The 20,596-nt window shown below is 38.4% G+C and overlaps 1 protein-coding gene across 8 annotated transcripts in view; it reads right to left on the minus strand.

The window, feature by feature from the left end:
- Positions 1-1,574: 1,574 nt before the first annotated feature.
- Positions 1,575-20,596, minus strand: part of REV1 (REV1 DNA directed polymerase) — a 57,346-nt gene continuing 38,324 nt past the window's right edge. For 6 of the 8 annotated variants that reach the window (XM_035315905.1, XM_035315894.1, XM_035315926.1 and 3 more), the window contains 11 exons: positions 19,960-20,180; positions 18,730-18,902; positions 15,844-15,946; positions 14,149-14,305; positions 13,640-13,842; positions 9,577-9,810; positions 5,964-6,072; positions 4,772-4,983; positions 4,450-4,609; positions 3,447-3,549; positions 1,575-1,997 (listed from right to left, as the gene is read on the minus strand). In XM_035315905.1, the coding sequence (XP_035171796.1) occupies positions 1,886-1,997; positions 3,447-3,549; positions 4,450-4,609; positions 4,772-4,983; positions 5,964-6,072; positions 9,577-9,810; positions 13,640-13,842; positions 14,149-14,305; positions 15,844-15,946; positions 18,730-18,902; positions 19,960-20,180 (1,787 nt within the window). In that variant the 3' untranslated portion in view covers positions 1,575-1,885. The remainder of the gene's footprint in view (positions 1,998-3,446; positions 3,550-4,449; positions 4,610-4,771; positions 4,984-5,963; positions 6,073-9,576; positions 9,811-13,639; positions 13,843-14,148; positions 14,306-15,843; positions 15,947-18,729; positions 18,903-19,959; positions 20,181-20,596) is intronic. The other 2 variants (XM_035315921.1, XM_035315915.1) reach the window with 1 other exon arrangement.

The raw sequence follows: 20,596 nt of genomic DNA on the forward strand, positions 1-20,596 counted from the left end.
TTTCCTTTGGAGAACCTGCTCCAGGGTTTGTTTACCCTCACAGGAAAAGCAAAATGTGTTGTTTTAATTGGATTTTTTTTTTTTTTTTTGTACTGCACCCCCTTGCCTCTTGCCCTATCATTTGATACCAGAGCAGGGCCTCTTTCTGGTTTCCTTGAATCAGCACCCCCCCCTTGGGATCTGTACACAGGTGTAAGATCTGCCTTAACCCCCCACCTTGTCTTCTCCAGGCTGAACAGCCCCAGCTCTCCTGAGCCTTTTCCTTTATGAGAGATAATCCACTCCATCATCTGGACCTGGTCCAGGATGTCTGCATCTGTTGTGCAGAACCCAGAGCTGGCCCCAGCACTGCAGCTGTCCCACCAGTGCAGTGTACAGGGAAGGATCACCTTCCTCCACCTGTGGGTGCTAGCTCTTCCTCATGCAGCCCAGGAGGCTGCAGCCCACCTTTGCTGTGAGGGACCATCACTGTGCATGTTTAGCTTGGGCACCAGGACCCCCAGGGCTCTGCTCTGCAGAGCTGACTTCCAACTGGGTGGCCCTGAGCCTGTACTGGTGCTGGGGTTGTTCCTCCTGGCTGTCAGACTTTGCACTTCCGATTGCTGACCTTCATGAGGTTCCTGTCAGCTCATTTCTCCAGTCTGTTGAGGTCCCTCTGGATGCAGCCCAACCCTCTGGTGAATCAAATGACAGTTTGTTATATGCACACTTACTGCGCTCCCCTCATCTACCAAGGCAGTTGCCTTGTTCCAGACGGCTGTCACGTTGGTTCCTCTCCCAGGGTGTGTTACAAGGGATGCCGAGGGTGCAAGCTAAAGCTCAAAATGCCAGCTAAAAATGTCAAACCTGTCGCCTGTGCTACAGCTGGTCAACTGACTGCGGAGCACTCCCCATCCAGCTGTGCTGCTAGCTGCAGTCTTCATTCTCTTCAGAATGAAAAGAACAGCTTTACTTCAAGATATAGGGCCAACTGTTACTGGATGAGGCTGGTTTACATTTAGAAAAAGAAAACTTGTCCAGAACCCTAACTGTAGAGATGCAAGCATACACATCCCTGCGTTCTAGGTATAAACCCATTTTTTGAAAGGCTTCTTCTACTCAGTACAACCTGTTTTGTTACCTCGCACAGAGGAAATGCGTGTTCTGTGGTGGTAGTTGAAGAGTGGAATGTGGCTCTGTCCAGAGCAAGAGCAATTCAGAGGCCTGGTACAGACAGACTCAAACCATGCTCTGTGTTAGCTCCTCCCTGGCATACTTCCTTTGGGTAACTGTTCACCCCTTGTTTTCCTTCACGAGCACGCAGCTCCAGGGACACCTGGATATACAGAGCTCTGAGAGCAATTATGCCTCAGCTAGCGCCACGTGTGCTGTGGATGGGCCAGGCCACCCTGGTTCCTGTCTTTGAAGGATGAAACAGAAAACGAGCCAATGTTCTTCCCTTGGATCTGTAATGACATCAGTGGAGGGTCATGGTGTTGAACCATGTAATTGCAGAATGAATCAAAGCTGTAGCTTTAATAGAAGTGATTAGCTATATTCAACTGAAGCATGACAAAATAGAATCAGTACAAAAATATACATACAGTTCTTTATTAAACAACTGTAAACACTTCACTGTAAAAATCCATAAAACTTTATAAACAAACATTTTGTAAATAGATTCTATACTACAATAAAAGAATTTTAACACAATTATTTACATGCAATACTGACAAATTTGGCACTTTCTGAAAAGAAATGTACAAAACACTTTGTTGTTTAAAAAGAAATTTGAAATTATAAAAACTCAGGGCATTACTATCATGCACTTTGCAAATACCTCACAAGCACTTATGGCACAGCTAGCAGAGAGCTCCAGGCTCTCATCAAGCTCTTTACTACAAGTTCAGATAACTTTTAATGTGCTTCCGTAAGTTTGTTGTAAAACTACCTGAACATTGTCAAGAATGAAGTCAAATGCCATATTCCAAACTGATTCCACAGATGATTGCATTAACCTGAAGGGAAGAAGGAAAAAAGAGGGAGAAGATTACAACTACAGAACCACTTTTTTTTTTTTTTAAAAAAAACTACTTTTGGTCTTCACACTGGAAAACAAGATCACAATGGTACCCTGTGTGTATTTAGATTTGATTTTGCTAAAACCTTCTCTCTTCAAATCTACCAAGTCTTAGCTAATGCCACAGGTTCCTATGACATTCATTGGCAGTCCTGATGTAAATGGTGTCACCAATTTGTAAACGTTAACATTTTGCAGTGGTTGTAAGCACATGATTATAGCAGTAACCTTCTAACAGCTTTACTAAAGAACGAAAAATGGCAAGATTCTGGATCCCAATCTTTCCTTCCTCAAACCAAGACAGACACGCTACAACTTTCTTCCAACATACGCCATCATAATTAAGGCATTTAATAATACGTGTTGAGGGCACTATATTGTGTGTATTGCTACAAGTGGAACAGAATCACAGACACGCAGAGATAAGTATGAGCTCTGTCATTCAGCTGCCACTACAAGCAAATTAGAGGAAGAAAATGCCCGATGCAGGCATTTTAGATGCATCCCGTGTCCTCTCTCTTTAAATCCCCTTCCAGATGGCTGTTACAGGAGGGCAGAGGGCCCCACCACGTACAGCTTAGTAGGACCTGGTATCATATGGACACCTGCGTATTGTTTGACTCCTGGTCCCTTGTCCTACACTTAGCAGCCACCAGAGAGCCATCCCGTCATCAGTGCAAATCTCATATACACGGACCACCAGGAGCGGGATGCTTTCCCAAGAGTTTTCTAAAGACTTTACTATACAGCACTCAACAAAGCAGTTAAATGCACTGAGCATTTCTCATTTTCTGAAGCCTGAAGATATCCCCTAACACAGAAGTGTAACAAAGTTTTTGCACTGTTGTAGTCCTTTGGGTGCTGATTAGTTCTGAGAATTAAGTATTTTCCAAACCAAAGACACTGAAAGCTGAGCAGCATAGCTATCAGTCAGTAAGCACGTCAGGAAGGGAACTTGGGCTTCCTGACACAGGGGAGGAGCAAAAGGAGCACAGCAGCTAAGTAATGAAAATAGATTTAATAGGGTTGGAGAGGTGAGACAGATCTGGATACAGAACTGAAATCAGATGAAACAGATGAGAGATCTAAGGAAGCATGACAAATGAAAACAGGATGAAGAAAAGGGACAATGACAACAAAAATTATCCTCTGTCTGGAAACAGAATACTTTGTAGCAAATAATATTAAATGATACTAATAATTTTTCACAGATTATCTATTTTATCAGCCCAACCTTTTTGCCCCTTTTGAAAATAAAATTTAAGCTTAAAATATTTACACTCATCAATGGAATGCCTAAGAGACTTATGGTCTCACGCTGAAGTACCTAGTGCATAAGTGAAAACAAAACCAGCCCAAACATCACAAACATTAGCAATTAAGCTACCTTTTCATGTATTTAACCACCAGATCTAACTTTTCCAAATCTTTTTCTTCTATTAGATCAGTACAATACTTCACAACCTGTAGAATGTCTTCTTCCATAGGATCTGTAAAAGAAAAATATATAAAAAAAATGAAGAGAACCATTCTACAAGTCTACTTAATTATTCTATAATAATTAGAATATACTAGAAAAAATTGTCAGCATTAGCCTATCAGGTGCCAATTTGACAACTGCTGTATTCCTGGATCTCCCCCCAACATCAAAGTTTTGTACATAAATGGACTACAACACCCTGAAATGTGGCTTGTCAACCTCTCCTTCCCCCCCCCCCCCCCCCCCCCCCCATAAGGACAAATTACAGCCAAGCTAATATTAACCAAAAGGAAAAGAAATATGGATTTAGAATTGAATAGCTCTTTTGAAACTCTTAGGAGAATAGCAGTGTTCAGGACATGAAGAATCTTGGAGGTCAGATTTTCCAAGACAGTAAGGGATTGCTAATTGTGTGACGTTTTGTTGAAATTCAAATCACAATTTAACAATGGTGTTAAACTTTTGCACTTTATCCTAGAATTCCTTCTGGCATTTTTTGGGGAAAAATATACAGTCCTTCTCTAAAATGACATCTTCCTCAGAAAGGAATTCCTTTTAAAAATCTCTCACTCTAATGCCTGTTAACTTGGTGGACAAAATAAGGAAAACCTTTCATACAGTTTCACAGAAGTAATGTTAAGGCATAGGACAAGAGCCTGACAAAATGCTGAAGAGAAAGCAGGTGGATTTTCATGGCTGTAAGCAAGAAACAGGAGCTGGCAAAGAACACAAAACAACTGTGCAGGAAGAGTCAAGATACTGCAACACTACAAAGCAGTAAGACTTCTAGAGTACTGTGAAAAGTAACCAGTGAAAGGAAGAGTGAACGAAAAAGGAACAAAGTACAAAAAGCCTGCTAAAAAAAGTTTTCCTTGTGATGCAAGATCATCACTAGCATGCCATCCCTTACCTGAAATAGTTGTTATCCATTCTTTCAACAACGTCTTTACATCATTGAATTCAACAGCTCCAGCTAGGTTGGGTGCCTGTGGCTTGAATGAACCAGGCTGTTCAGTCTGCAGAGCTAATGGGCCTGAACAATCCGAAGTTGATGGAACTGCTTCCAGCTGCTCCAAACATAAATGTTGGAAATGCTCAGTCCAAATATGGTAACACAATATCTATGCGTGCATGTATAAGTATATACTAAAGAATCCAGGAAAGAATACAAGCTGGTTTTGTGAACATGGACAAAGCCAAAAGAAATGGACATAGCAAGCTGTTAAAATTACCTGAGCAGCTGTTCCTTCCTGTTTCAAAAAGCTATCTATTAGCTTCTGTGGGCTTCCAGATGTAGCTGGCATGTTTTTTGCAGGGCTACCCAGGAGTTTGTTTTTCAAAGGACTCTGAATCTTTTTTACAGGACTGACTGGATTTTTTTTCCTGATTTTTTTCTTGTTTTTCGTTGTTGCTTGCTTCAGGTGTAGACAAGGATTTCTGGATACTGAAAAAACAGAGGAATAGTCAGTGATTGATACATTTAAATTTTAATACTTTTCCACTGAAAAGGAAGCCTCTGTCTTCCAGAACAATCTATGTATCAATTGGGAAAATATAACCTAGACAAAATGACTTAGCTTCCACATGCCATTTCAGATATGGGCAATGGTTTAAGTACTGGAACAGCACTGCTAGACATTAGTGTACTTAATTATGAGCCCTTTAAATATCAAGCATTTCAGTGCTTGAATACAAGCAGCTAGTGAAATCTGAAGCCTGCTGGACGAATTGGTTCACCCTAGAGCACTGTCCAACCTAGATACCCGCTAAGACTTTCCACCAGTGATTATCAAAAAAACAGCAGCAAAAAGGCACCCAAACTACTTTTATCTGCAGTAGTCCACTGACTGAAATCAAGGTTTCATTGTAATAATGCAGTATTAAACTGACAATGAACCCACTGGCATTTCCAGCCTTCACAGGGAAGTTACCTCATTTCTTCAACTGATTCTAAAAAGGAGACCTAAGTGATCAGCTCTGAGTAAAATCATCCATCAGACACAGCGAGATGAATCATCTCTCTAGTTCCCCGAAACCTGTACTACTGCTATATAAACCAAGAGGATGCTAATCTGAGCACACATGTTTACCTAAACTGAGTACTGAAGTTGCAGTACTTTAAATCACGAGACATACCAAGTTTACATTCCATTCTGCAAACATTACGGACGTGAGCGGTTTCATGTCACAGTCCCAATGAATTGAATTCATTACCCATTTCAGTAAAGCTAGGCATCTGTTTGCAAAATGAGGCCACAGCTGGTGCTAGCTCACTGTCTACCAAAAATACAGAAATTCGATTTAACACAGTATCGTCCTAGAAGCTTTGTTTTTGTTTTCTGGTTTGTATTTAGGGTTGCATAAATCTCTTCAAATAGTAAACAACTCCTCTACAAAACTATTGTACAACTAATACATACTTACCAAAAGTGTTAGCAGGTTGCTGCTCTGGTTGCTTTTGCCTTTGATCGTATGCATCTCTCAGTTCTGCTTGCAACTCAGCAGGTAGCGCAGCAAAAACCTCAGGGTCCACCTGAACAGTGACAGAAGATTCATTTGATTATTTTACCAGTGAGCAACACTGCTTGCTTTCCTCTAGATTACCCACATAAGAACAGTATTTACATTTTATGCTGAGCAAAAATAAATGAAATACAGCTGAAACACTAAAATAAAATGTTACACGTTTTCTTCACGTACCTAAGCTCGTAACAACTACAAAATCTTCCTTTTAACATTACTCTACATTTTATAGAATTACTATCTACAGGCACATAACACACTAACCATTAAGAATGATCACAGGTGCTAATAACCCAGCCTGCCCACCCCCTGGATGTTCCAATCTTTATTCACCTACTGTTATACAGTACAGCTATATTAATAGCACAATTAAGCCTGAGTTGGAGAACATTTCCTCCCTGTCCCAAATATGAACACTTTGGCAAACTGGACTTTTGTTCCTCCTTTTCTTTTGTTACTGCTACCTTCCTCGGACAAAATATCCTTGGGAACAGTCTTGCTTCTTTAAGTACAGGAAACACAAATCCAACTACCTTATATTTTGAACTACAGCTATGGGGTTTTAGTAGTCCATCCGTTCATTGACTGATAAAAACAGAGTCTCTTCCAACTGGCCTAGGGGCTTGGATTCTAGATAGGAAGCCGTTTGTGAGTATGCCAGCTGCCACACTCATATGGACAACAGAAAATGTCATGTATCATCTTTCCCCACTATGTGACTGAATGAGCAAATTACTGCCCATCTATTCTTGTATTCTGAGTTGCCCATTTTTTTTTTTATCCCTGTTTCCAACTCATCACCTGCAAAATCTAATTCATAAAAGAAAACCTATAATTTAGAGGAATAAATTTGCTCAGTGGGAAAATGCCCTTCATTTCTCTGGTAAAATTCTAAGATGTGCACAAACAACAACAAAAACTACTCAAAACCTGTATTACTATTCTAAGCGCACGATACAGTTTCTACCATTGTTAGAGATACTGTATTTAAAATACTGGTATGCACCTAAGAGCTACACCTTATTTTCAATGGATATTTGATCATATTTTTCAACTGTAAAATGTATATATTTGTCAGGAAAGTAGACTGTGCCATTCCCACATTATGTCTAAATTATATTGATAACAAACACGATGATGCTCCCACAGGTAAAAGTCATCAAGTCAGAACAAATTTTTTTGCATTCTTAGAACTCCATGTGCCAACATATTTTTCACCGCATGAAATATGTGCTAATTAAAGGGAGAAATGGGAACAACTCTGCCCTCAATTGCTCTACACATTGCACAGAATGAAGCATTGTAGTGGAATGTCACCAATCAAGTCTTAAATCACCAATCAACTCTTAGAAGTCACCAATCAAGGCTTAAATCATTTTAAAATATACATTTTATTTAATAAAAATATTTTTAAAAGGTTAATGTCCACTGGCTAAGCATTCACGAATTCAAGAATTTGGGAGTCCTAGTATAAACATTATTTGTGTATGTAAGTTGCAACTGTTCCATGACATGACTTAGTAATTCATTCAGAAATAAGGCAGTACAGGGAACTGACGGTGATTTTGTCATTCCCCCCACCACTGCCCTGTCAAAGTATAACATTTACTCTAGTGACATTGTCCTAATGCAGCTGTATCACATCCTCAGGTTATGGAAAATGTCAATTTTCATAAATTCAGCAGAGATACCAGTATTTTTGATGTGCTGTCCAAATTTCCTTAAAAAGCATCTTTACATGTTAAGGCAATATAAGGACACATTGCAAGTTTGCCACCATGAGTTAACCCCACTACTACAAATGTTTATTTCTTTCTAAGCACCTGTAATCTTTATTTATTGCAACCTTTCCTTTTACAGGATTCAGCTTCTGCAGAGAGTTAAAACTTCTAAATTTTCAAATTACTTCAGCAGCTGACCAAAATGAATGCAACACATTTAGATGCTTTTTATGGGAGAACTTTCAGCAACAAAGGACATTTTCCACTTGTTTTCTAATTAATAAATCACTATCAACTTGGCACCTAGTTATATAAACACAGTTCAGACAAAAGGAATGAAAGTCTGAAAAACAGACCCAATTAAGCTATAAAAAGATGGCAGGGCATCATTTACACTTGCTGAGATGTAGCTCAAGTACTCAATTTGGAAATTACAGATTTCTAACACAGTTTCAAAAAGTAATACTGTTATTAAAAAACAACAACACAAAGACAATTAATTCTCAACTACTTAATATATAGATAAGGCATAAATGGCATAAATATGATAAACTAAATGCAATTTTTATAGAAAGCCATACATACTTATAACTTTCTCTGAAAAAGAGTACTGAGTGGTATACCAAGTGAGGAGGGATGTGATTTCACAGCATAATTTAACCCACAAGCCCAAGATGCATTCATCAAAAGGCAAGAGTTTATAAGCATATAATTTAAAACAGCTGAGATGGAAAATTCATTTACTGTTCTCACAATATCCCCATATGGAAAAGCCAGCTTTGCGGTTCAGGAATGAAAACTGATACAAACACTTTTTGAACCAATCAACTTGGATTAAGGTAAAGAAATTTTAGTAGCAGAATGGACTGCACATCTTCTAAATAATAATTATGCATTAATTACTATATAGTGAAAGCACATCAGGAATTTTTATCTAATTTTCAAAGCATTCTTTGTCACATAAGTAGCATTATGCCTTAGAAACAGCAGCAAACATCTCTCTATAAGTCTGATTTTATAAGTCTGATTTGGTGACATCACTTCGTTTGAGAACAGCAATGTAACAATGACAGAGCAAATAGAAAAATAAAATAGAGCAGCACTAACAATAATTTTAAGTTTTATTTAATTTAAATTTAACTTTAAATTTTAAATCTTTGGGTATTTCAATCTGGGATTTTTTTTATCCTACATCTGTTCAGCACCATCTTGGACTGAAGGGTGGAATATCACTAGGAGCATCATTACCAGCTACCAGCTCCCCTTCCAGGCCACTATTCTCACTATTCTGAGGAACAACTTTGCTCTTTCCTTGTCCTGAACCAGCTTCCCATTCCTTTCTCCCAGGGATGTGAACAATCACAAGTACGGAAGCTAGGAGGTTGGCTTTATACCATCAGAGCATCCACTTAAATAGTGAGTCTCCTGTGACTAGCTAAGCTGATTATAGAATGGCTTGAGATTGATGGTGCAGTGCAATTCAACTGCAATGCAGAAAAAACAGCTATTTACACACTAGATTGCAAAGCGAAGTGTAAATGAGGGGTTTTACATTAAGTAACAGCAAAACCATAGACATACTGATGACTATAAATCTTTAATAAACACCTATCATACTTGGTTTGTGATGGAGCAAGTTACATTTGAAAGCACAGACTTTTACAAGATATTAAAGGATCATAAATAAACTTTGAGTAAGTAACAGATCATAGTAATTCTGACTCAAGAAAAGGCTGTTAACTCTCCATGTAGGTGGAGAGTTGACGTTTATTTATACCGTGCAAACATCCTACCTGTGAGAAAGCTGGCAAGGCAATTACGTTAATTCCCATATTGGCATTTGGTTCTTGGAGCTCTGGTACTTGTAAAAGCACTGTTCCAACTGGTTGTGAGAGAAGTGCAGTGCTACATCCATTTATTGGCTCTTTTTTGCTCTCTCCATAAGTCTCTCCTTGCTGAATGGTGTATATTTGCTCTACTTGTTCTCGAAGATCAGGTGGCAGAGCTTCTAGCACAGACTTATCTAGCTACAAATACAAAAAGGCTTTTAGGTTTTTACATCACAAAGTTAATTTTATTAAAAAAATAGTTCTATAGTCTTTGAATTTTGAAAAAAATTAATGTGCATATGTAAATGCATTTGGTGACCTGACAGTTACACTCTCTACAGCAGCTAGATGTGAAACAAAAAAAAGCCATTTAACACAGATCAGTAAATATGAATGCTCAATTTTATCTTTTCATGATATTTAGGGTTCTCATCACGAGTTACATACAAGTTTTTCTCTACTGATAAGGAAACAAATTTTGAGTTCACATTATACAGGTGACATGTTGATATGAATGATAAATTGTTATCTGGTTCAACACAGTAAGCAATTAATTTTTCTTTATAGCATTCTAGGATACTTGTTATCAACTTACTTTGATGCTATTACGTATGTTTGCAAACTGTCAGATTTTTTCCACAGATTTTGACAATGAAATGAGCTTTAGATTCAACTTTTTTCCTTACTGCAATTGGTATTTACCATCAATTGTCAACTTGAAACAACTAAAAAGACTGCTCAGTACCTAGAAGTTGTTGGCATAGACAATGACAGCTGCAGAAGTGAGGAAATGAATATGACAAGCAGATTTACAGTGTAATTTTTCTCACAAGTAAATTTTGAGTCAAAGTATGTAGTTTTGCCTGTAAGTTCTACTAAAGGACTGCTAGAAAACTTTGCCTTTCACCTTTAAGAAGATTTGGAGATTACTAATTACATTTAAATACAAGTAGCTTGATGTTATTTTAGGAAGAGATTTAGAACACAGCTATTGTAGAATGATATGAGGTAGCAAGGGAAAGGTTGCCATTCCATTCCTTGTCACCAACAAACGCTTGAAATCAGATTTATTATTTATTTTAAAGATTGGTGTAGAATACCGGGCTTTAAGAAATACAGTGAGAAGACTATTTGATTTGTGGCAAAGAATATTGCTGCCACAGAGAGGAATGGAGAATGTTCTAAAAAACTCTGCTTTCACGAAAAGAGCACTAAATGCTGACAAAGTTATTCCTGAGCTGCTCATCAGTAATTACGCTAAACAGACATCATTTTAAGAGCTAACTTAAGAATAAGGAATTTACAAACCTGCATCATATCAAAATCACATAAACATTAAGCATTAATTAGAGAATGTGTCTAGTTTCTCTGATGGAAATTTGTCTAAAGTTTATTCAAGTTCTTTTCAAAGTAAGATATTCTATTCAAAAGAACTCTAGTTCAAACTGGAGTTCAAATTCTTTGTTGTAATGAGAATAAAGGTGAGCAAATTTGCTGCCTCTGATTATGAGAGAGCAAACTTTATATTAATTGGAGAGCTATAGTTAGCAGTGTTCTCAGGGAATCCTGGAGTCTGTGAGACCTGCTGGTCAATTTTAAGAACCACCTTTTAAAAGCCCAGAAGCAGGCAAATCCCAGCGTGCTGTCAAGCAAGCAAGACAGAAGACCGGCCTGGTTAAACATGAGCATGGAACTTGGTGATCTTAAAGGACCCTTCCAACACAAACCACTCTGTTATGATTCTATGATTACCTTGAGTTGACCCTGGCCAATGTGGTTTCTGACAATAAAAAAAGGCTTTTTTAAAGCAAGAGGAGGTCTAAGAAAAACATTGGACTGATACTCGATGCAGATGGTCACCTAACACGTAGAAGAAAAAGGGAAGGCATTTAATGCCCTTTTTTTTGCCTGTTTTTAATATTAATGACAGATTGCTGCCTGGTCCTCATAGTTGAAGGACCATGATTCGGGGAGCAGTGACTTTACATTTCTGGCCACTGAAACCCCAAGGAACCCTTTGTATCCGTAGAACGTTCCTAAGACCATAGGGTCTGATGGGATTCACCCCAGAGTACTGAAGGTGTCGTGTCAGCAGATGTTATAAGGTGGACACCTCTCAACAATTTATCAAAGGTCTTGGGGGTCTGGGGAAGTCCCTGCTGACTGGAAGCTAGCCAATGTTATACTGATCTACAAGAAGGGGACAAGAGAAGATCCAGGAAACTACAGTCCTGTTAGTCCAACCTCAGTACCTGGAAAAATTATGGAGATTATCCTGGGTACTATTGAAAGGTATTTAAAGAACAAAGCTATTATCAGATACTGTCATTGTGTGCCATTGTGTTTATGAGGGGAAAATCCTGTCTTAGTAATTTTATCTCCAAAATGTAATATTTCTGGATTTTATTAAGGCCTGGATTTTATTAAGGATTTTATTAAGGATTGATACTGTCCATCACGGTATCCTTCTGGACAAATTATCCAACTGTGAGATGAAAAGGTATACACTACAGTGGCTGATGGACTGACTTAATGGTAGAACTCTAAGAGTCACAGTGAATTAGGCTACATCTGGCTGGTGACTGGTCACCAGTGGTGTTCCCCAGGGCTCAATGGTAGGGCCAGTCCTGTTCAACACATTTACCAATGATCTGGATATGCAGGGCAGGAATGGAGTGCATCCTCAGCAAATTTGCTGATGATACTGAACTGGGGGGTGCTGCTGTCTCCCTGGCAGGATGAGAAGCCTTACAGAGAGATCTAGGGACACTACAATATTGGGCAATCAACAATGGCATGGAGTTCAGCAAGTAAAATGCTGAGTGCTCCACCTGGGATGGGGTAATGCCAGACAGAGGCACAGACTGGGAGCTAAGTAGCTGGGGAGCAGCTCCTCAGAGAGGGCCGTGGGGGTGCTGGTGGCAGCAGGCTCAGCATGAACCAGCAGCATGCCTGGCAGCCAGAGGGCAAACCCTATTTTGGGGTGCGTTAAACACAGCACAGCCAGCTGGTCACAGGAGGTGGTTCTCCTACTGGATTTAGCATTGTTGCAGCCTCACCTTGAGTATTGTGTGCAGTTCTGGGCTCCCCATTATAAGAAGGACATCAAGGTACTTGAAAGTGTCCAGAGGAGGGCAGCAAAGCTGGTAAAAGGGCTGGAAGGCCTGTGCTGTGAGGAGAGGCTGAGGACACCTGAGCTGCCCAGCCTGGAGACAGGAGGCCGAGAGGTGACCTCAGTGCTCTCTGCAGCATCCTGAGGAGGGGAAGCACAGAGGAAGGTGCCGGGCTCTGCTCTCTGGGCACTGGTAACAGGACACAGCACTGGTAACAGAACAGCAGAGCTGTGCCAGGGGAGGGTCAGGCTGGGAATTAGGGAAAATTTATTTCCTGTGAGGGTAGTCAAACACTGGAACGGGCTTCCTAGAGAGGTGGTTGATGCCCCATGCCTGTCAGAGTTCAAGAAGCATTTGGATGATGCCCTAAAAAATGCTTTAACTACTGGATAGCCTTGAAGTGGTCAGGCAGTTGGGATTCAGTGGCCTTTGCAGGTCCACTCCAACTGAATTACTCCAATCCTGAAGTGAATTTGTCCTACATCCACCACAAACAAAGCATGCTTAAGCTTTAGGCCTAGGGATACATAGTAATAGACAAATTTTTATAATTAGGTTTTGGGATTCTTTAAAGAGCTCTAGTTGTAAAAGGCAATATTATTAGTATTTCATCCTTGGCATCTTTTCCATTCCTGTTCCATTTCAATCCTATGGCAAGTGATGGGAAGAGAAAGAGATACGGGAAAAGCAAGCTTCTTTTCTTTGAATAAATATAACTTTTTTCTTTGAGTTGGCCTATATAAGACTGCTTTTTAAGAAGTCTTTTATTAAGGCAATCTCCTTCTGTGCACTCTACCCTACTGGAGTTGTTTTCATTTAAAAAGAAGTGTGTGATACATTTTTTTCCCCCTCTAAGACCAGCAGTGCCAAATTATTACAATGTATTACAGATATTTTATATTCTTGAATTTTACCTGGGAAGCAGAAGGAACCTCAATACTCAAATTAAGCCTGGATTTTACGCTGATAGGAGTATGCAAGCCATTGCATTTGACAGCAGACTCAGTCTTGTTAACATTAGAATTGAGACCAGATGTGAGATGGGTACCACGAGACGGAAGAAAAGTGCAAGTTCTTGAATCAGAAGATATTTCAAGGTCCATAGCAGCAACAAATACTATACAAATGAAAACAAAACTCAGAATGAACATCTGATAGTTATAAACTCTGAAGTTTCAGGATACAGTGAAGCTAACTTCCAGTTCTCACTGCTCAATAGTTTATACAGCATATGGCATAATCATCAAACTTTCTATTTTCAAGCATCTCTGTTAATATTTCAGAAGCAAAACATGCTCTCAAAGAGTTTATATTAAATAATTTATATTTGTGTAATATAGGAAAAGTATTTCAAAAGATAATCTAAGTTCAAGCCTTTAAAAACTGATCGCTATCACAAGTGCAAAGTACAAAACTTACTGACCTTCCTTATGTTCTTCTTCTGAGCACTTTTTTGCTTTCTGAACGTGAAAGAGATCAATAACTGAATGTGATCCACCAGGTAAGTGTCCAGATTGTACCGCTGAATGAGCTGAAGTGCTTTTACTGATGGGAACTAACTGCTGTACCTGAATTCCAACCTAAATCCAGAACATTAATACATTAATTTTATGTTTTCAAAATAAAATATAATAATAATAGTAAGCTCATAACAGCATTCCCTTTTCCTTCTCAAACTGGATACCTGTTGTAGGAATGGAAGAGAATGAGCAAAAGTATGTCAAAATCACATGAATAGCCACTAAAAACATCCCAAACAAATCCTAGGATAATCTACCACAATCCAACAACTAAGAAATTACAAAGATAATACCATCTTAACTTCTTCTGATAAAGGAAAGTGCCGTCAATAGGCCCATGAAGCAAAGCATTTATTATGAAACTTCTTAGACATAAACAACACAGAAGTACTGAGCAGGAAAAGTATTAAGTATGGCTACACACCCAAAAATTGTGTATAGGACTCAGAAAGCAAATGGAAGAACCAGTGAGGGTATTTTCACCAGGTCTTCTTCAATAAACACATAACAAGGATATTTGTTACCAGTTTTTTTGTTGTGATTAATGGGCTATTAAAACACCACTGTAAAAAGTTTTTCTTTGCACCTTTCTCTTTCTGCTTTCAAATATTTATAGATTGAGTTCTACAAGTTAAGGATTTTTTACTTCTATTTTTTTAAAAAAGAAGAAAGATTGAGGTAGTGTTAAGTTTGCAATACAGATGGATTAATCTGCACAAGTGTGGGCATCAACAATGAAGGATATCACTTTAGGACCCTTTTTCTAGAGACAAGGAGAAAAAGGGCACACATGACTCATCTCATGCATAAGTCTTGAAGCTTAAGGGGACTAGCTCCAATATAGACATAAGCATTGGAGATGCCTGAAGTCAGTTGAAATGAGTAACACTCAGGGACCTCAGATATACCTACAACTGATGATGTAATCTATGGCTGAATGGCCCCTCAAGAACTGAACAGAGATATCTGGTCAGAGGAAGAATTTTAATCAGTTCCATTTTAAGAAATGGCTGATGCCAAAACAGTTTCATCATTGGTTTACACTGCTATGAGAGAACCACTGAGATTAGAAAGTGTTCTAAAATAAGTCATAATTCAAAAGAGACAGCAATTCACTTTCAAACAAAGGCTAAACCATGGGCTGGTAACTATTCTGGCACTAAGACTTGCAGTCTAGATCAAAAGCTCCTCTGGTCTGTATCTCTGATTGGACTTTTAAACAGTATTTATATTAGTTGCTTAACTAACAACTGTGTAAAAGTTTACGGAAAATTCTAAGACATAATAAAATTTACATGCAGTAATAAAACTGCAGAAAATACAGTCTAGCTTTGTAACCACAGGCTGTTTTATTCAAGTTGTGGATTAATCCATATCACAACAGAATTTTCTTTTACAGTTAGGGCTTTGTAACTGTGCTCTTCAAATGTTACAGTGGTAAATATACAAAACACAGTATGGTTGGATAGCCTAATTTACCAAAGCTGCTTATGGCCTACTCTTTTGCTTAATTGTCACCTACCATGGAGAACTAAAAATCTGTGAAAAAAAAAGAAAGTTGTTAAAGAGAATAAATTTAGGGTTTCCCATTAACTCACCCCTCGCATATCAGATATGTTCAGTTTCATTGTGTGAAACATATTTAGAGTTTCTTTTCCAATTATTTTTGCACTGTCTGTTGCATGGTCTAGAGTCACAGTCCTAAAAACAAACAAACAAACAACAACAAAAAAAGTATTAACAACGAAACTGTTTCACAAATCCTAAAGGCAACAAAAAAATCTGTATTTATTCCAGAGAGGACCTCAAAGACAGACACTTTTTAGTTTCTTTACATATAGAAACTGAACACTATTTTTTCCCTGTGGTTTCTTCTCAAAGGTAATTAGAACAAAGCATATCCAACAGAAATAAACCCACAAAACTTAAAAAACTCACAGCTTACTTAGTAATGGAACATTCCCAATGTGCAGTCCACACATGTATAGTATATATTTATATGCATGTTATCTTTTGAACCAGACAAAAATGTTTCACGTGGCAGTACTCACAGAAGTGTACTTAACACGCTAAACTTAATTGAAGCTCAGTTCAGTAACGGGTTTGCCCAGCATTATCTCAGTTGAAAACCAATAAATGGGCAACTTTTGGCAGTTACTCTCAGACAAAATCATCTGCTTGTAAGTTTTAGAAATCACCACCTGAGAGCTTCATAGGGCATTAGCAGCACTTAGTTCTGGATTCTTCGGTGGCTCAGCATTTGAGACAGATAAGGACAGAATTTCAAGTGGCTAATCAAATGTGTGCGAGGGATGTAAATTTTTCTCAAAGGTAACCTACGTAGTTTAACTGGATAGAGTAGGCTCTACAGACAACAGGAAGTTCTACCTCAGTGTTCTGACAGTGTCCTCAAGACAGCTTACTACCTACTTTGATGATGTCTCCTTAAATTTCACTCTGCTTCTGAAATTGTCAGAACATGACACGAACAACCAAGTGATCTCCAGAAAGGTTTGGTTCTGCCAATATGAAAATGAAAGCCTTCCTGCTGCCAAGGATGTGAAAAACTCCCTGAGACCTACAGGTTATCATTTTAAGAAAAGGAAGAAAGGAGATCAGTATCACAGTTAAGATGCAACTATACAAAATATTAGGGAGAAACATGAGTGGTCTAAAGGCACTGGACATTTCACACGTGTATTTTACAAAGGTGTATGCTGTATCATCAAAATTTTATATCAACAAAGCAGTATAATTAACATCTCAGAAGATGCATTTGGTAACAAGCATGTCTGTGGGTCTGAGTTCCTTTGTAGGACTGTGATCTATTATTCTAGGGAGTCTTAACCTGTCAGACAAGAACACACAGCAACTCCTTCACCTGTGAGGTGAGGAGGTAAGAGACAGGTCATAAACTATAATCAGAGATACCTTAAACCGAAGTAAAAGAGAAAAATATCACCTTAAGCTCCAGCAAATAATCCTGAACTGTTGGAACTAGGCTGAACATAGGGAAAACATGTCTGAGAGAACACCACCCTGAGACTCTAATCCATTCATTTGGATGTAATTTACTTAGTTTAAGCCACTGCTGCTAAAAAGCCTTTCACTGGATTGTATGGAAATGCTCTAACAAAGACAGTAATCCAGCACCTATCTCATCAAATACTATGATTTGGATTGACTGGGGTTGCCAAGTTCATCAGTAAAGGCAGAAGCAGAAACACAGAAGCTGCCAGAAGAGATCTGGGCATCGAACTGCTTCAGCTATGTGTGACCAGCCTAGCATCTTTGGATGTCCCCATTACATTACCATAATTCTTACTTAAGAAACAGAAATTTCAGGGCACGTGTACATTAGCTTGCCTGACTATGGAAATGAGGTCCAAAGCATTGACCTGTTCATGAGAAATCTGCGTGGCACTAGCTACTGATGAAGGAGGAATAAATCTCTTTATCTGCATGTCCTCAGTCCTAAAATGGTATTCTTAAGAGTGAATGTTCAACTTGAACTCAGGATACATAGACGACAAAGTATAGACCGATGTATTTTCTTCTTGATATACCAGTTGCAGAAGGTCATGAGCTTCTGGTAGTGAAAGGTTAATTTTTTACTGTTCTGGTTTTTAATACAGTGGAGTTATGTCATAAGCTCACAAGTATGAGACAGACCCTCTGTATGCATGTCCTACTGTTGAACTCTAACACCCTTACTTCCTCAGTTATCAACAATCATGAGCAAAGGACCCTTCAGTTCAGAATGGATTCACCTGTTACAATAACCTCAGATGGAGGGAGAAGTATAAAAGAACTATCTTTGAAGATGTCAAATGCACCCTCACACAAACAGGCATTGTAGGACCATCCCTCTACTAAGGAACAAATGCTTTGATACAGAAGTGTCTACCTGAAATATAAAGGTGTATTTAGAAGGTTCTGAGACTATACAGTATGAAACAAAATGCAACTACAAGATGCCATATGCCTGAATTTCATTCCCATGTTTTGATGAGCATAGCAAGCATATAAATAAATTAGTGGTAAAAAAATTCTTTAGTCGACATTATCCATTCGAACAACAGGAAACAAACAAGAATTAGTAACTGGGTTATCCTGTTTCACCAGGCAGACAGCCACCACAGGCAGCATCTCTGAGTTTAACAGTGCTGCAGGGAGACCAAGCAAAGAGGTGCTTTACTACATTGGTAATGGTCTATAAGAAAATAAGAACTTCTGATGAGGAACTTACGACTATATGAAAATTAACTGTGAGCGAACAAGTTGCCTTCTTGAATAGCTGAAGCACAGGCACAGAGAACTCTGGTAATAATATTCTAATTCTGATGTTAGTGCCGGTTTGCTATGTAGACAAAGAGGCACTTTACAATTTCTGTCCCGCCTTACTGTAAGTTTCAGTGCTCAACATCCTGCAGAAATGTGTTCGTGCCTACTACTGACCTCTTTTTCCCCCCATGCATAGTTACCTGGCAATATTATCACAGATTCCATGACCTCCATATTTTGCAGGCTCCACTGGTGCCCCGGCCTTTCTGACCATAATCTTAAGGGTCAATCGTTTACCCTTCATACCAGCAGCTTCAAGTCTACGTTGGATTTCTTCTGAGAGGCTCAGAAGGAAGGCCTCTGCTTCCTTAGGCTAAACGGGAAAAACAACATTCCACTGTTTAGATGACTACTGTTCTTTCAGATATATAAGGTAAATCATTAAGCTTCAATGTATTTTTCTTCACAGTGTTGAAGCAGGTGTCACAAAGATTTAAAAATAAGCATGATTTTATGAACTTAAAAGAGCAAAGTGACTCACAGGCAATTGTCTTATTTCTGTTTTGTTTACCCTGCAGGTTGCTGGAATTAGGCAAGATAGTAGTTTCCTCCTGTAATGTTGACATATGCAATAAATACTAAGCCCTTTTGGAAGCAAGTCTTTTAAAAAATATTTAAAAATAAATTTTAAGTCTATTTTTAGCAATTTAATTTCTAATTTTAAGCACACATGTAGAAGATGAGTATAGGGCTTGTAAGAAAATAAACATTTTAATCTTGAGGATAGTTGAACAGTGGAAGAGGTTACCCAAAGAAGCTGTGCAGTGTTTGTTCTTGGAGATTTCCAACACCAGACTGGATAAAGACCTGAGCAAATGGCCTAATCTCATGATTTCCCTTGCTTTGAAAAGGAGGCTGGAGTACAAAACCTCGCTCCCAACCTATTTTTTTTCAGTAATTTCTCTAAATGCTTAAGTTTGAAACAAAGTTATTTTTTACTCTTTTTTTTTTTTTTTTTTTTCCTCTTTCAAAAACAACAACAAACCATCCCAAATTATTTGCGAAAAGTCTAACTGGAGTAAACTGGTCATTGTTTCAGGCACTGGCATATTTGAATAATCAGCATTTAAATGAAAGAGAATGCTAGGTGCTAACAAACCTACTGCAGTTCTCTTTTTCTGTACCAGACTCGTATAACGAATGCAGAATAGCCAGCTAATTTTGTGCAGGCTTCTTTTCAGTCCAATACTTTTGCAGTCTCTCCTCCCATTTTATCGTTTGGTCTCCTACTTCTTCATTTTCCTCATTTCTATTTGGTGGCTAAGATGGTGCTCTAACAGATCAAAGTGTAAGTGAAAATAATCAGAATATGAGAAGATTCTTCTACAGTTGAGAGAAGTCACTGCAGAAAAAAAAAAGATTGAATTTACCTGGGTAAACCTAATTCCATAATTGATTTCTGCTGAGACAGATTTTCTTTCTTTTTCTGTCCGAACAGGTCGATCATCTAAACCACGACAAAACCTGTAGAGCATTTGTCCTGTTTTCGGACCAAATTCTTTTTGCAGTTTTGACATTGAAGCACATTGAAGATCTCCACAGGTTCTAATTCCCAAAGAAGCCAGCTTAGATTCCATCGTCCTGCCAACTCCTAACAACAAAGCAATTAGTTCTGTTAACTCTACACAGTTCAGAGCCATTCAAGTTTTGAACAAATAAAATCTGCCCTTTTAAGCTTCGACTACGTTGTATCAAATAAAGGCAATAAATTCCACTCAATGAAACATGTTTCAAATGGAAACTTTCGCTGTCTTCAACTCAATTTAATTTGTATTATGGATTTAAGGTGTTGTACTGCAGAATGTTTTTTGTTTGTGTGAAGTGTGAATGACTTCTGCCTGTAAATCTTGACAAGGTACTGCCTGTTGCAGTGTATATAGCTCTGAATACCACAGCATTCAGTCCTAAAAGACTGTACAACATGTAATATGCTTATATACAAGGAATTTAATCTAAAAGAAAACCAACAAATATTTTGACTACTGTACCATCGCTTCCTAGGCAGAA

Source organism: Oxyura jamaicensis, chromosome 1 (genome assembly GCF_011077185.1).
Source record: "Oxyura jamaicensis isolate SHBP4307 breed ruddy duck chromosome 1, BPBGC_Ojam_1.0, whole genome shotgun sequence".
Lineage (NCBI taxonomy): Eukaryota > Metazoa > Chordata > Aves > Anseriformes > Anatidae > Oxyura > Oxyura jamaicensis.